At 46.7% G+C, this 15,823-nt stretch overlaps 1 protein-coding gene across 18 annotated transcripts in view; it reads left to right on the plus strand.

The window, feature by feature from the left end:
- Window positions 1-9,592, plus strand: part of HSF2BP (heat shock transcription factor 2 binding protein) — a 67,748-nt gene extending 58,156 nt beyond the window's left edge. For all 18 annotated transcript variants that reach the window (XM_074324584.1, XM_074324628.1, XM_074324631.1 and 15 more), the window contains one exon: window positions 8,877-9,592. In XM_074324584.1, coding sequence (XP_074180685.1) covers window positions 8,877-9,088 — 212 coding nt within the window. In that variant the 3' untranslated portion in view covers window positions 9,089-9,592. The remainder of the gene's footprint in view (window positions 1-8,876) is intronic.
- Window positions 9,593-15,823: the final 6,231 nt, after the last annotated feature.

The following is a 15,823-nucleotide window of genomic DNA, read 5'->3' on the forward strand; positions in this document are numbered from 1 at the left end:
CATTGAGAAGTAGGAGAAGCCCGGCCAAATATTACCTTGTGTGGTTTGCCTGAGTTCGAATAGTGAAATCGTGCTGGTGTGATTTTCAAGGACAGGCAAACAATCTATGGTGATGAAATCAGGACATCAGTTGTTCGTGGGTAGGGACTGCCTCGGGGGGAGGGCCTGAGGGGACTTTTCGGTGCGGAAATGTTCTCTGACTTGTCAGCACTGGGTTTGGTACGAGTATGGCTGTCCCATTTGTCCGTTTCATCCTCGTTTTGACAAGACCATCCAAGAAAAATGTTGCTTTTCATGTAATTTTACATGATGTATAATAAGTAATCCCTATCTCTTGGGTCAGTCTTTTCCAGTTGGAGTGACGTGTAGAAGCTTGTCCCCCTTTATCTTTTCCCATTTGTTCTACAGTTGCCTGGAACATTCCCCGATATACACTGAGAACCGCGTCAGACACTGGAATTATGTTTGCTGCAGCCAACAAGCGTAACTTAGAGAACTTACGAGGAGAAGCAGGCTGCTGTGTGTACCTTGTTTTTATTCTTTCCATTGTTGTTTCTTGATGTTCAGAGATTTTTTTTTTTTTTTAGTAAATTTTATTGGGGGAAGATTGGGGAACAGTGTGTTTCCCCAGCACCCATCAGCTCCAAGTCGTTGTCCTTCAGTCTAGTTGTGGAGGGTGCAGCTCAGCTCCAAGGCCAGTCGCCGTTTTCAATCTTTAGTTGCAGGGGGCGCAGCCCACCATCCCATGTGGGAATTGAACCTTGTTGTTAAGAGCTTACTCTCTAACCAACTGAGCCATCCGGCCGCCCCAGAGATTTATTCTTTTATCATGTCCTTTCTGTTTCAAGAACTTTCTTTAGCTCTTCTTGCTTCTGTTTCTTCTTTTAGATTTACGGAAAAGTTGCACAAATTGTAGGTAGAGGACCCCTCACCTAGCTTCCCCTAGTGTTAACAGCTCACGTAACCAGGGTAGTTACTGAAACAGGTAAGTAACTGGCACGCTATTAGCTAATCTTCAGCCCTAATCTGAATTCTGTCAGTTTTCCCACTGATCTCCTTTTTCTAACAGCAGCTTTGTTGAGATAACTCACATACCGTGAAATTCAGCCATTTAGAGTGTATAACTCAATAGCTCTTAGTGTATTCACAGAGTTGTACAACCATCACACCACCGGATTTTAGAATATTCTTATCACTACCATAGAAACCCCCACACCCGTCAGCACTCCCCATTCTATTCACGCAGCACCTCGCAGCCATCAATCTGCTTTCTGTCTCTGGATTTAGCCATTCTGCGCAATTCATAAAATTGGAATTTTATAATCTGCGGCCTGTTGTGGCTGCCTTCTTTAGCATGTTCTCAAGGATCCTCCATGTTGTAGCGTGTGTCAGTAGTTCATCCCTTCTCATTGCCAAATGTTCCTTTGTGTAGATGACCACATTTTGTTCACCCATTCCTCACTGAGGCCATTTGGGTTTTTCCACTTTTGAGCTGTGTTATGAATTATCAAATTAACACTTACTAAGCGGAGCCCAGGTTGCCGGATGGTGAGCTGCGGTTCAACAAGAGACCACAAGGGGGATTGAAGTGGACAGGTTTAGTACTCACAGGTCCCGGAGGAGGCACCGGGCAGGCCTGGAGGGGCCACACGGGGCAGTCCTGCGGGGTGCAGACATAGGGGGGGATGGGGGCTCACGCCTTTATTAGCCTCTGTGGGCGGAGTGCCTTGAGGTTCCCCTAAGGCTGGGTTGGTCCGTTCCAACCAAAGGAGCGGGTGTTGGGTACGCCCGGCGGGGGTCTTATCTGAGGGGCACCTAGGGAAGGCTCTGGGAGATGGGGAGACTGTAGGGCACAGGGTGTTGGAGAAGTGGTATTGGGGCCTCTCAGTGCTTGCGACTCTGCAGGCTGTGGCTGCGGGCACGCCCTGGCCTGAGGGGCCCGTGTCAGGTTAGCGTCCCTGCTGGCTGCTGAGCCAAACGAAATGGAAGCCCAGGCAGCAGTAAGTACCAGGGCGTCAGGCAGCTGTGAACACCTGTACAAGTTTGTGTGGGGTCCAGCCGTTCTTTTAGAGCAGGTCGGCTCACGGCAGCAGCTCCTAATTTTCTTTCATGTGAGAATGCCTACATTTCCTTTCATTTCTGAAGGACATTTTCTCTGCGTACAGGATTCTGAGTTGACAGTTCTTATTCTTTTAACATGTGGAAAATATTGTGTCACTTCCTTCTGGCCTCCATGGTTTCTGATGAGAAATCCAGTATCATTGAATTGTTTTTTTCATGTAGGTAAGGTGTCGTTTCTCTCTTGCTGCTTTCAAGATTTTTTCTTTGTCTTTAGTTTTCAGAAGTTTGGCTTTGATGTGTCTTGGCACAGATTTCTCGAGGTCTGTCCCACTTGGCATTTGCCCAGCTTCTGGGATCTGTAGGTTTGTGTCTGTTGCCAAGTCAGGTAAAATCTCAGCCATTATTTCTTAGGGTATTTTCCAGCCCTGCTGACTTTCCCTCTCGCTCCAGAACTGCAGTGAAATGAATGTTAGATTTTTTTTATAGCCCCCTGGGCGCAGAGGCTCTGTTCATTTTCTTTTTCACGCTGTTTTCTCTCTGTCTTTCAGGTCGGGTAGTTTCTGTCGTCCTGTCTTCTAGTTCACTGATTCTTTCCTCTGACCCCTCTATTCTGTCTTTATCAAGTTTTTTAAAATTTCAGTTATTGCATTTTTCAGTTCTATTTCCATTCTGTTCTTTTTATCTTCTGTTTCTTCGATGAGACTTTGTATTTTTTCATTTGTTTCTAGCATGTTATGGTGGCGGCTTAAAAACTTGTCGGATGATCCTACTATCTGTGTCACGTCTGTGTTGAGTTTCTCATTGCAGTTGCTTCACCTTCTCTAAACCCATAATTGAGCCATCTGTTGGAATGTTCTCAGTCTCAAGTAATGAGGTCTTCCATGTTGTTTTCAAAGAAACTGTGCAGTTGTAACTCAGAGTTTGCTGAGCTGTGGCCCAAGCAGGCCTGAGGTTAGTGTTGGTCTCCCACCTGTACAGTGTGGGCGTGCATGCACTTGCCATTCCCTCATCTGTGTCCCTTCCGGTGCTGTCACCGAGCTGACCGTTTCCTTATGATGATGTCACCGTGAGCTGTTCCTGTTGGCTGCACCCTTGACTACCTGAGGCTCACTTGTGACCTCTAGCGGCTTGTCTGACTTGGCCCTTTTTGGAGGGCTGCACCGCTGTCTCTGAAGCGTGTTTGCTCTGCAGTTTTCTTATCGTTTGTATTCCGTCAGCCTTAGCCACATAAAATACTGTCTTGTCATTCATTCCACAAATATTTACTGCATTGGGGAGACAGTGATGGGTGAGACAGACAGGACCTTGCTTTCCTGAAGCTTTCAGTCTAGTGGGGGTGCAGAGAGGATTACTTCAGAGAATAAATGGTATTCAGGGAATTAAAACAGGGTGATGGGTGACAGGGTGAGTGGGTAATGACATTGGTGGTCAGCGAAGGACTCTGAGGAGAGAACATTTAAGCTGAAATTTGATTTTTTGGAGTTTCTATCTCTGTTTATGTTAACCTTTTGTTCTTGCATTAGAGCCTGTTATAGGCTGAACTGTTGAAAATTCACATGGTAAAGCCCTAACCTACCCAGTAGCTCAGGGACTGTATTTGGAAATAGGGCCTTTAAAGAAGTAATTAAGTTATACCATATGATGTCACTTATATGTGGACTCTAAAGAATAGAATAAATGAGCACACTAATCAGAAACAGTCTCAGAGACATAGAGGAAAATCTGAGGGTTGCTAGATGGGCGGGGGGTGGAGACGAGGGAGAAGGGGAGGGATTAGGAAGCACAATCGGTAACCACAACATTGCCACGGGGATACGAAAGTCAGTCTGGGGAATATAATTAATGACAAACATTTGGTAGGGTATCTGATGGACACTTGTCTCATTAGGGACACCACTTCATGGACGGGTAGGTACCTGACCACTGCACTGTACACCTGAAGCTGAACAATACCGAATGTCAACTATAATTGAATATATGTATGGTCACGGGACGTGGAGGACAGCACAGAGAACAGTCAGTGGAATTGTAACAGCTACGTATATACCATGTCAGAGGGGTAGTAGGTTGGGGGAGGGGGCTTATCACTTTGGGGGGGGTGTAAATGTCTAACATTGTTTTGTATACCTGAAACTAAAAAAAAAAAAAAAGAACTAAATAAGTTAAAACGAGGCCGTTGCAGCAGATCCTAACCCAATCTGACAGGTTTTCTCATGAGAAGAGATGAGGACACAGGAGAGATATTGGGCGGGTGTGTGAGCACAGAGAAAGGCCATCTGCACCCCCTGATACCTTGATCTTGAACGTTCAGCCTCCAGAACTGTGAGAAAATAAATGTCTGTTGTATAAGCCACCCCATCTGTGGTATTTTGTTTTGGCAGCCTGAGCTGGCCAATACAGAGCCCTTAGCAGATGAATCATAGTTCTTTAAATTCCCTGTCTGATAATTACAAAATATTTGTCATATCTCAGGGTGCACTTTATTATTTTCCTTTTGCATGTTTTAGGTGTTTATTTGCTCCTTTAAATATATATATATATATATATATTTTAATACATGAAAGCTCTGATAACTAATTTGGGACCTTTGTTCTTTTCCGCTACGAGCATTTAATGCTATTTTCCCCCCTTCTGAGTACTGTTTAACTGCACCCAGAGATTTTGATAATGTTGTGTTTTCATTTCATTCACAATATTGCCCAGTTTCCCTTATGATTTCCTTTTTGATCCATAGATTACTTAAAAGTGTGTTGTTTTATTTCCAAATATTTGGGGATTTTTCAGATGTTTTTCTGTTACTTATTTTGTGTATCTGTTATTCCTAATTTAATCCCTTCAGATCACAGAATGTACTTTGAATTCTTTTAAATGTCAGTTAGGTCCAGTTGGCTGATAGTATAGTTCAGAGATTCTATAGCCTTACTGATTTTCTTTCTTCCTTTCCTTAAATCAATAATGGAAATAAGAGAGTTAGTTTCCAGCTCTAATTATGAACTTGCTTATTTGCCCTTAGAGTTCTATCATGTTGTGCTTTGTAGCCATCGAAGCTGTGTTGTTAGGCACATATGTAATTCATCCTGTGATGTGTTTTTAATTATGCAAAGTCCCTCCTTATTCCTGGGAATATTTCTTGTTTTTTGTTATTAAGATTAATTTTATTGATTTCTTTTTACCTTTTTAAAATGTGGCTACTAGAAATTTTTTTTTAATTTATTGGGGTGACAATTGTTAGTAAAATTACATAGATTTCAGGTGTACAATTCTGTATGTAATATTTCTTGTTCTGAAGTCTACTTTGTTAGATGTAATATAGACCCTGCAGCCTTTTTTTAGTGTTTGCATGGCATATTTATAAAATTATTTTTTAACCTATGTCTTTATATTTATCTTGGGTATCTTGTACACAATGTATGGTTGGGTCTTGCTGTTGTATGTGTTCTCTCTCTTTTTTTTTTTTGCCATCCTTATTTTTTATTAATTTTATTGGGGTGACAATTGTTAGTAAAATTACATAGATTTCAGGTGTACAATTCTGTATTACATCATCTATAAATCCCATTGTGTGTTTACCACCCAGGGTCAGTTCTCCTTCCATCACCATATATTTGACCCCCTTTACCCTCATCTCCCACCCCTCGCCCCCCTTACCCTCTGGCAACCACTAAACTATTGTCTGTGTCTCTGAGTTTTTGTTTCTCATTTATTTGTCTTGTTCTTTTGTTGTTTTTGGCTTCTATACCACATATCAGTGAAATCATGTGGTTCTCTGCTTTTTCAATGCTCTCTTTCTCTTTTAATCAGTGTATTTATACTGTTTAATGTATATAGAAAGATATATGGAAATATTTCTAGTTGTTTCTTTGTCATCTTTTTTGTCTGCTGTTGGATTATTTTAATATTCTATTTTATCTGCACTGTTGGCTTACCATTTAAATTTTAAGAACTCTTTTATAGTATTTGCCCTAGGGTTTACAATACAATCTTTAATTAATCATAGTTAATTAAATATTTTTAATTACGAAATTAAAAATCTTTAAATAAAATTATAAAATTAAAAATTTTTAATTAATATTATCCTATTTCAGGTGTACTATAAGAATCCTAAAACAGTGTTTTCCCATCTATTAATCATACTGAGTTCAAATTCCTTTTCTGATTGTTCCTTCTCTGGTTCGTCTCTGAGTCTGGCTCTATTGATTATCATTTCACTGTGGGCTTTTTGTTTCCCTGGCTTTGTCGTCATAATTTCTGATTGAATGTTGGACATTGTGTGTAAGGCAGTACTGTGTATGTGTGGGGTGGGGTCCAGCAAACTTTTCCTGTAATGGGTCAGGTAGTAAATATTTTGAGTTTAGAGAGCCACATATGGTTTCTGTTGCACATTATTCTGCTGTTTTTCTTTTTTAAATAACTCTTTACAATATTAAAGCCACTCTTAGCTCACAGCTTGCACAGAAATAGGCCATGGGCTGCATTTGGTCTCTGGGCCATAGTGTACCGACCTCTATAGGAGAGAATGCGGTAAATAGTGTTTACTCTTGAAAATGGCCATAGCTCTTGTTTGTGTTGAGCTGGGGTTGGTTTGGTTGTTGCGGTGGTTACCTTCTGTGCACCACTAGCTTCAAATTCCTCTAACCTTTTCTTGTGCTGAGGGTGCAGATCCATGCAAAAAAAAAAAAAAAAAAATGAAATTGGACCGCTTTCTTGCACCATCTTCAAAAATAAACTCAAAATGGATTAAAGACTTAAACAGACCTGAAACCATAAAACTTTTTGAAGAAAACATAGGCAGTAAACTCTCTGCCATTGCTCTTAGTAATATCATTTTGGATATAGTTCCTTGGACAAGGGCAACAAAAGCAAAAATAAACAGTGAGACTACACCTAATTAAAAAGTTTTTGCACAGCAAAAGAAACCAACAAAATGAGAAGACAGCCTACTGAATGGGAGAAAGAAGATAGTCACCCTATAAGGAGTTAATATTCAAAATATATTAGGAACTCATTCAACTTAACACCAAAAAACACACAACCAATCCAATTAAAAAATGGGCAGAGGACCTGGATAGGCATTTCTCCAAAGAGGACACTGAGATGAGCAACAGGCACATGAAAGGGTGCTCAGCATCACTAATCACCAGGGAGACACAAGTCAGAACCACAATGCGCCATCATCTCCCTCCTGTCAGAATGGCCTCAATAAATCAACAAGTAAGTGTAGGCGAGGACGTAGACAAAAGGGAACCCTCATGCACTGTTGGTGGGATTGCAGATTGGTGCAGCCACTATGGAAAACAGTATGGAGGGGCCTCAAAAATTAAAAATAGAACCTTATGTATGACCTAGCAATGCCATTTCTGGGCATTTATCCAAAGAAATCCAAAACACTAATTCGAAAAGATACATGCACCCCTATGTTAATTGCAGATATGGAAGCAACGTGAGTGTCTGTCACTAGATGATTGGCTGAAAAGAGGGAGTGTGTATATAGTATGGAATATGGCTGAGCAATAAAAAGGAAGGCAGTCCTGCCATTTGTGACAACGTGCACGGACCTGGAGCGCGTTGTGCTGAGTGAGAAAAGTCAGACTGAGAGACACAAATACTGCATAATTTCACGCATTTGTGGAATCTAAGGGAAAAAACCCCCTAAAACAAATGAGTAAACAGAACTAAAACAGACCCATAGATACGGAGAGCAAGCTGATGGTTGACAAAGGGGCAGGGCTGGGGGAGTGAAGAAAGGAAAATACTGAGATCTGACTGAGCTGGGTGATGAGTACATGGAGGTTAGTTATATTATTCTATATTTTTATGTATGCCTTATTTTATAATTTCTAAAGGCTTCATTACGAACATGTAAAATAAGGATTTTGGTATCAAAAAAAGTCTCACTGGAGGCTCTTAAAAAAGGAATTTTATGGCAGCATTGTTTGTAACAGCATAAATCAAGAAGCCACCCCAAAATGTTCATCAGTGGAAGAGTGAACAATAAATTGTAACCAATTCATGCAATGGAATGAATGGGAAATGGATGAGCTACAGTTTCTGTTATCAGTTCAGGTGAATCTCTAAAGTTGAGTGAAACTGCTGGTTACAAGCAATATTACATACAGGCCAAAAAAGAAAAAACAGTGAAGATGCCAGTTCTCTCCCAGACTGGTATCCCTGTTTACTGCAATTTCAATCCAAATCCCAGCAAAATTGTTAATAGTGGGAGACAAAGTTATTCTAGAATTTATATGAAAAACGAAGGAATTGGAATAGATAAAACCAGCTTGATAAAGAAAAATAAAATTGAAGGATTACTATTAAAAAAACCCCAAACACAAAAATGCCCCAGTTCCTCCAGCTTTTCCTGTGCTGAGGGTGGGGACCAAATTGCCAGAGTGCCTTCCTTCGTGTCCTGCTCCACCCTTAGCTGTGGCCTTCCCTTGGGGTCTGTCCCTTCGTGTCCTTCCACCCTTTGCCCGTCCCTCTGCCGTAGGGTCTTCTGGCTGCTGGGTGTTTGCTGAGCTCCTGGTGGAAGGCGGAGGGCGGAGGGCCCAGCCTCTGGTGTTGGGTTCCGCTCCTGTCCACCTTCTCCGGCTGGTGGGGCTTTCCTAGCGATCCTTCCCTCCTCCCTGTGGCAGCCACAGCTCCCAGTGTCTCAGCGAGGTCTCGGACATCAAGAAGTGACACTGTTTCTGGGTCAGCTCGTACTTTTCTAAACTGTCAGATCTGTCCTTCAGAAAGGCCAGGAACGCGTGAGGGGCGATTCGGCCCCAGGATTTCCGAAGTTTTATTCTAACCCAAGTGTTACCTCTTCCCCCTAGATCCCGACGCAGAGGTGTGTCTTCATGTGTTGCGACTTATCCAGTCGGTGGTTCTGGAACCGGAAGTCTTCTCCAAGTCGGCGTCCGAGTTCCGGAGCTCCCTGCCCCTGCAGCGGATCCTGGCCATGGCCCAGAGCCGCAACCCCCGCCTGCAGGCCGTGGCCCAGGAGCTCCTGGAGGACCTGCGTGCCCTGGAGCAGCACCATGCGTAGGGGCGCTTGGCGTGTCCCTTCCCCTCCCAGGTCCCCACTTAGCAGCATCCTGAAACCGTCCCCAGTGCCACGTGTTACAGATGGTCAGCTGTGCTTGGCTAGAGAGGAACGTGAATTGGTATGTGTCTCCAGACTGCCTCCGGGTTAGTCTTGCCAGGGGAGCCTGGGAAAGGATCCATGCGTCTGCGCGGCGCCAGCTGTGCCTGGAAGAGGCCTCGGCGCCCCTGCTACAGGCGGGGCCTTTCCGAGGCCTCTGGGCGCCCCTCTTATCCCCCCAAGTGGGAGATTCAGTTACCACCTCCTCCATCGGTCAGCACTTTTCTGAGATCCATTTCCCTGTGAAACAGTTCACTCTCTCTCTAGTAGTTCTAAGTAGTCCCCCAAATGCAAGGTTAGTTACATTTAAACCTCTTGGTAAACCTGCTGTTTCAGATGACTTTGGACATTTTAGTTCTGCATTTTTGTGCCTCTTTTATTTTTGAATAAAGAAAGAAGAGTCACTGATGTGCTCCACCCGTTGTTTTCTGAAATAGTACAAGCGTGAGGTTAGGAGGACGTACATGACCCGCACGTACTCGGCTGGTGGGAAAGCCTCTCCTTCCGTTGTTCTGGGCCCTTTGACTGTAAACTCGGAACGAAGTGCAGTTTTTCGTGTAACAGGCAGCGTGCAGAGGGCCTCAGACATTAGAGCTCGTGCCGGTGTGTGTGCCAGGCTCCCCTGACCACGGCATCTTGTCTGCAGCCAGGCCAGGGGCCGGGGACAGGAGGCCACACTTCAGGCCTTGTGGCCCCTCTGTGTGTGCGAGTGGCGGTCCCATCAGCATCGTCCTTCAGGCCACATCAGGGAACGCGCTCGCGCCTTTCTCTGCTGCTTCCTTCCATGCCGCCGCCCTTAGGCCCCGGCCAAAGCAAAGGCACGGTCCCCTCGCAGTGGCGGCCTCACATTCCTCTCAGCCGCTTCTGCTGTGTGGCCTTTTAGAATAAGTTCATTCTCTTTTAAGTAGACGTTTACAGGCAACGTGCAGCACGGCTGAGGCTGAACGAGGAGCGTAGAGTAAGGCACAGCTGCTTGAATTTCACGAGCCAACATGTCGTGAAACACTAGCTCATCAGCCAGGGAAATGTTGTAAGAGGCGATTTAAAATTCATGGAGGCAGCATGGGTCCATCTGCTGTGCGACGCTGTCGGTCCTGCTCACGGGCGATAAAACGGGGGTGTTGTCTGTCTGCACTTTTCCTCGCGTGCTGTCATTTTCCTTTTGCCGGTTTGAAAAGGTAATGGGAGCTACACTCACGTCATTAGTCCGCTGCCTCTAGACACACAGTGTCCTTTTCCTGCTGAAGTGGATCAGAGGCGGGGAGGGGGAAATGAAATTGGGCCAGGCCTGTGAAGATCACACAGTCGAGCTAATTCGTAGACGGGTGTGATTAAGAAGGATGAGTTTTCCTACTAACTTTGAAGTGCTAAGGATCGCAAGAGTGCTTATGAAAACTCTTCTAGGAAGAAACACGTGACAAATTCATGTTTAAATGTATGTCACAGGAAAAGTAGTGAAGGCCAATTTTAAGGAGTGACTAGCCTTTCAAATAATTCTCTTCATGTGAAGGTCAAGGGGAAAACATAGGTTCTTTTTTGTGTGTCTTTTGGCATCTACAGATCTAAAGGAAATGCAATTTAAAAAGGATGCATAAAAGCATGTACTTGGCAGTGTTTGAAGTCTCTTATAAATTTTAAAATCAGAAACAAAAGCAGTAAAATGGTACATGTTTTTTAAAATTAATTTTTAAAGAATTGTTCTTATATAAGTTCAGGAAGTCTTTTTCTCCTTGGTGCTGTCAGTTTTTGTGTAAAGGTGTGAAACCTGCCAGGCCCACAGTGAGACCTCACTCCCACGCCCCCCCCCCCCCACAGGTGATCCCAGCAGGCCTCTTGCCCCTGGCTCCGTTACCAATCTCACCTGTTTCCCGTGAAGCCCTGTCTGCTCATGGCATGAACTGGGAGCAGCCTAGTGTTACAAGGACTCTCCCCATCACAGATATTTGCACAGCCCTGTGTCTTTCACTTGCTTCAGAGGATTTTCAAATTAGAGCGCCGAGCATAGCATTGCAAGTCTGTGACCTGGAGAAAGTCGGCCCAGGCTGGAAACCAGGCCATGGGCAAGGAGGGACTTCCGTAAAGGTGTAAATGTGCCCAGTACACGGATTCTGCCACACCTGCCATTAGCTATATTGCTGTGACATTAATGTGAGTGGAAACGGTTGACAACTACTTTTGTAGACTTAACTATGTTCCTTAAGTTCTGAAGGTGAAGTTTGTCCTATTTTTTTTAATTCATTGATTGATTGATTGATTTTTTTAGGATGTAGGTGCTTAGACTACCTCAGAAGGACTTGTCTGGCGAGTATATGGTCTCGGGCGAAGACCCGGTTACAGTGTAGGACGCAGTATAGGATACAGCATCCTTTAGGGGGCACAAGGTCAGGGTGCTGTGAACACACCCATTCAGGAGCCTTTAGATACCTTCCCAGTCCAGGCTCAGGTGGGCAGGGAGGTGACAGCTCGCACACCTCCACCCCACGGGGCTCGTGTCTAAGACCCACGCTGTCTGCGCTCAGGGAGCCCACTGCAGCGTGTCTGCAGGTGCAGAATGACGTGTGGAATGAGGAGTCCTTTGAATGTGCTCGTGCACGGCACACCTTGCAGACGGCTACTGCTTCTTCTTGTTATTTGTAATTTTCCAAGTTTTCAGATATTGTAGCAAAATTTGCCACATACGCATAAATGGTAAACATAAAGTTTATCATTTTAGCCACTTTTAAGTGTGGAATTCAGTAGCATTCAGTAGATTCACAGTGTTGTCTAACCATCACCACTATCATTTTCCAGAACTTTGTCATATCAAACCTGGTAGCCATGAAACACTGACTTCCCGTTGCTCCGCTGCCCCCTCCCAGCCCTGGTGCCCTGTTGTACTTGTCTCCGTGAATTTGACTATGGACTTCATGTACGTGCACTCACACGACGTTTGTCCTTCTGGGCCTGGCTCCTTTCAGCACAGTGGCTCAAAGGGTCACTCATGTGGGAACGCGTAGCAGGACTCCAGCCCTTTCTGTGGCTCAGTGACATCCCTTGTAGCTGTGCCACCTGTTGCTCATCCGTTACCAGTTGGTGGACACGTGGGTGGCTCCCACCTGTTGGCTGTCGGGAGTGACGCTGCAGGGAACATGGTGTGCGTGTCTGTTTGAGTCCCTGCTGTCCAGTCCTTTGGGTGTAAACCTAACTGGGACATGGCTGGTTCCCAGGGTAATTCTGTGTCTAACTGTTAGAGAAACAGTTTTCCACAGTGGCTGCACCATTTTGCATTTTCACCAGCGGCTGTGCTCCAGGCTTCCAATTTTCTCTACCTCCTCGCCAGCTCTTACTTTGTTTTTTTCCTTGATTCTAGCTGTCCTCGTGGGTGTGGAGTCTCATTGTGGTTTGGGGTTGCGCTTCCCCGCTGACCAATGATGCTGAGCATTTTCCATGTACTTACTGGTCATTTCTGTGTCTTTGCAGAAACATCCACTGCAGTCCTTTGCCCATTTTTATTGCGTTGTTTGTCTTTTGCTGGTGAGTTACAAGAGTTCTTCATATATTCTGGGTATTAACTTCTTATCAGACGGATGATTTTCAAATGTTTCCTCCCGTCCTGTGGGTTGTCTCTGCACTCTGTGGATAGTGTCCTTTGACGTACAAAAGTTTTAAATTTTCATCAAGTCCGACAGTCTGTTTTCTCTTTTGTTGCTTGTGCGTTTGGTGTTATATCCAAGACATGACTGTCACATTCACAGTCATCATTATTTCCCCCATGTTTTCTTCTAAGAGTTTTCTATTTTTCTCTCTTCCGTTTAGGTCTTTGATCCATTTTGAGTTAATTTTTGTATGTGGTCCAACTTCATTCTTTTGCCTGTGGGTGGCCAGTTTTCCCAGCACCATTTGTTGAATTTTGTAATTGTCATTTGGAAATATTATTATAGGCATGATTTTCAAAATGCAACGATTCACGTACCTTATACTCGTCATATTTTAAAAATACCTGGTCTGCTTCATGAATGGCCTCTACCGTGAGGGTTTGAAGTTGTGCCCAGTGGAGCTCCCTGAGCTGCTGCCCACCCTGCTGGGTATTTAATGTCCGTAGAACACACCTACTGCCAAGTGACTGCCCAAAAATGACTCCTGCTCATCGAGTTTATTACAGTTTTTAATCGGCGGCGTATTTGCAGCTCAGCTTTTCAATATGAATGGGCTTAAGCGACTGTCACACTGAGCTATCTGGGACAAGAGTCCTGCAGCACGTTTGGGGTACGTTTGAAGACTGCAGCTGGTGTGCAGGCGGGGCCACAGGAAACACTGCGGGGTTTGGTCCGTGTGATGACAGACGGTTGGAGAGCTGGGGCTGGAGCAACATCTGATTTATATTTTAAAATATAAAAAAGCCACTCCAGTGTGAGGTAATTAGGTGGCCATGCCCTCTGACTTTATCCTGGGGGTCTTCTGCCAGCCCCAGTCCTGGAGCGCAGGAGTCTGACACTCCAAGGCCAGTGGAACGAGCCTGTGCCCAGGCTCAGGCCCCGTCTGCCTGGCTGACCCTGGGCCAGCTCCTGTACTCTCAGCTGGCAGCCTGCCACTCGCCACGTCCGGGTCCCAGGCGCCCTGTGTGGGTTCTCGCTGATGGACCTCGCACCTGCCTGGCTGCCGTGCGCGTGTGTCATCGTGCAGAGCACGGGCAGTGCAGAGGTGACAGGGCCTGCCGCGGTGGAGGGGGTAGAGTGCCTGCTTGGTGCCAGCCCCGGGCGGCCTGTGCCGCTCTCAGCAACGCACCCCTCTTTCTGTTGTCCCCCGTCTGCTCTGCTCGACTGCAGACCGAGGACAGTGGCTCTTAGCTATTGTACAGGCAGGAGATAGACTTCTGTACACAGAAATGCACGTAAGCTCACGTGTGCAGCTGCTGTAGTTTCTGGGAGTTTGTGGGGACCCGTCAGCTGGGCAGGACCACTTGCCTTGCATGTGAGAATCACCCCGTTGAATTCCTGTGGCCTGATGGGGTGCCCTGCACATAACGAGGCTCTCAGAGTGTCGTGATTTCTGTGAAATCGAAGGGTCTCCCAGTAACGCCAGCCTGTAGCTGGACGGGAGACATCTAGTGTCCGGAGGGGGTCTGGGCCCGTCCACTGGCACCGGCTTGGTCCGCACAGCCTCTTGCCGCAGGCGAGGGGTGAGCCCCGCGACGGGCAGCTGCCTGCCCCAGTGACTGAGCTGCGATTCAAATCTGCGTCCCTCTTCAGGAGCCCTCAGTCACACTGTGATGTCACCTCTGCCTCCTCGGGTGTCCTGCCTCACCTGTGCTCACTTGTCCTCCTGACCAGAGCCTGCAGGGGTGGTGATTAGGGTTTAAATTCCTCTGGCACCCTCTTTGGCCATCAGGCGCTGGGTACCACCAGCAGGGCCGTGGGGTCATAGAGGCAGGAGAGGGAGGGGAGGGCAGTGGCCAGATGTCCCCAGGTAGCAGTTGTGCCCAGCCCTGCGTGGTGCTGCTCCACGGCAGGCTCCTGTGGCTGCCTGGTCACACGGTGACACTTAGGGAGCGAGGGGCAGACGTAGATCAATCAGTCTACTCAGCAGTAGTAAAGACGTTGATTTTTAAAAGGTTCTGTTAATATTTACTCCGTCTCAAGGAGCTGGTTGTCCAGTGTCTCTCTCGCCTTTGCCTAGAATAACAGTGTTTCTCTCTTTCAGTCTTTCTCTGAGATCCACTCCAGGCCAGGAAGCCAGCTCCAGACGACCAGGCCTGGGAATGAATGACTGGCATGGACCCTGTGCCCGGTTCAGGGCCACGGGGCAGAGGAAGAGGGGACCCCTGCGGGAACGCTGCTGCTTTTTCTCTCCTTGCTCTTGAGCTAAGTGCTGACGGGAGACATGCAGGGCAGCTGAAGCATGGGGGCTGTCACTTAGAGCCGAGGGAGCAGGTCCTGTGTTGGCATGAGTCACAGAAAGCACGTTTCCCAGGACCTGGGCCTGGCCCCCAGCCCCCAGCTGCTCCCTGAGGGGAGCGTTTTCACCGCAGTCTTGACAGAGCACGTCGCCGCACCCGTGCTGCCTCTGGACGATGCACTGACCACTTCTTGATGAATCACTGTCCTCTCCACCCGCCAGGGAAGGGAGTTTTCCAGAATCTTGGCACTGCACTATTTGAACACACTTCCTCCAGTTGGGAGAGGGGGAGGCAGTTTCTGCGTGGGCATGACTGGTTGTGGGGGCAGGGGCACGTGTTGGCCGGATGTGGTGCAGGTTTGGTTCTGACTGGGCACCGGGGGTGGGAAGGCCATTCTGGCCCAGCTGAGCTGTGTCCTGTGTGACGAAGCCGGGGCTTGTGCTGTGTCTGTGCGGTGTGGCCATGAGGGACTCTTGTCTCTTCAGGTCCTCCTGGTCTGCAGGAAGGGGCGCTTGAGGGTCCTTGGGGGAGCCCCGCCCAGTGCCTGTTCTGGAGGGTTTACCCCTGGGTGGAAGGGGCACCAGCCTCCAGCTTCTTCTGGGCCCGGCACCCCCTTACTTCTCTCCCATCTCGCTTCTCACCCATCGCGACTCCACCAGGGCCCTGGCTCCCTGGGAGTGCAGGAGGGAAAGGCCTTCACTGGGCAGCGGCCTGCCCACGCGAGTCCTCCACGGCGAGGCCCTGGGCTCCTGCATTAACGCTTC

The sequence above is a fragment of the Rhinolophus sinicus genome, linkage group LG01 (assembly GCF_036562045.2).
Source record: "Rhinolophus sinicus isolate RSC01 linkage group LG01, ASM3656204v1, whole genome shotgun sequence".
NCBI classification, from domain to species: domain Eukaryota; kingdom Metazoa; phylum Chordata; class Mammalia; order Chiroptera; family Rhinolophidae; genus Rhinolophus; species Rhinolophus sinicus.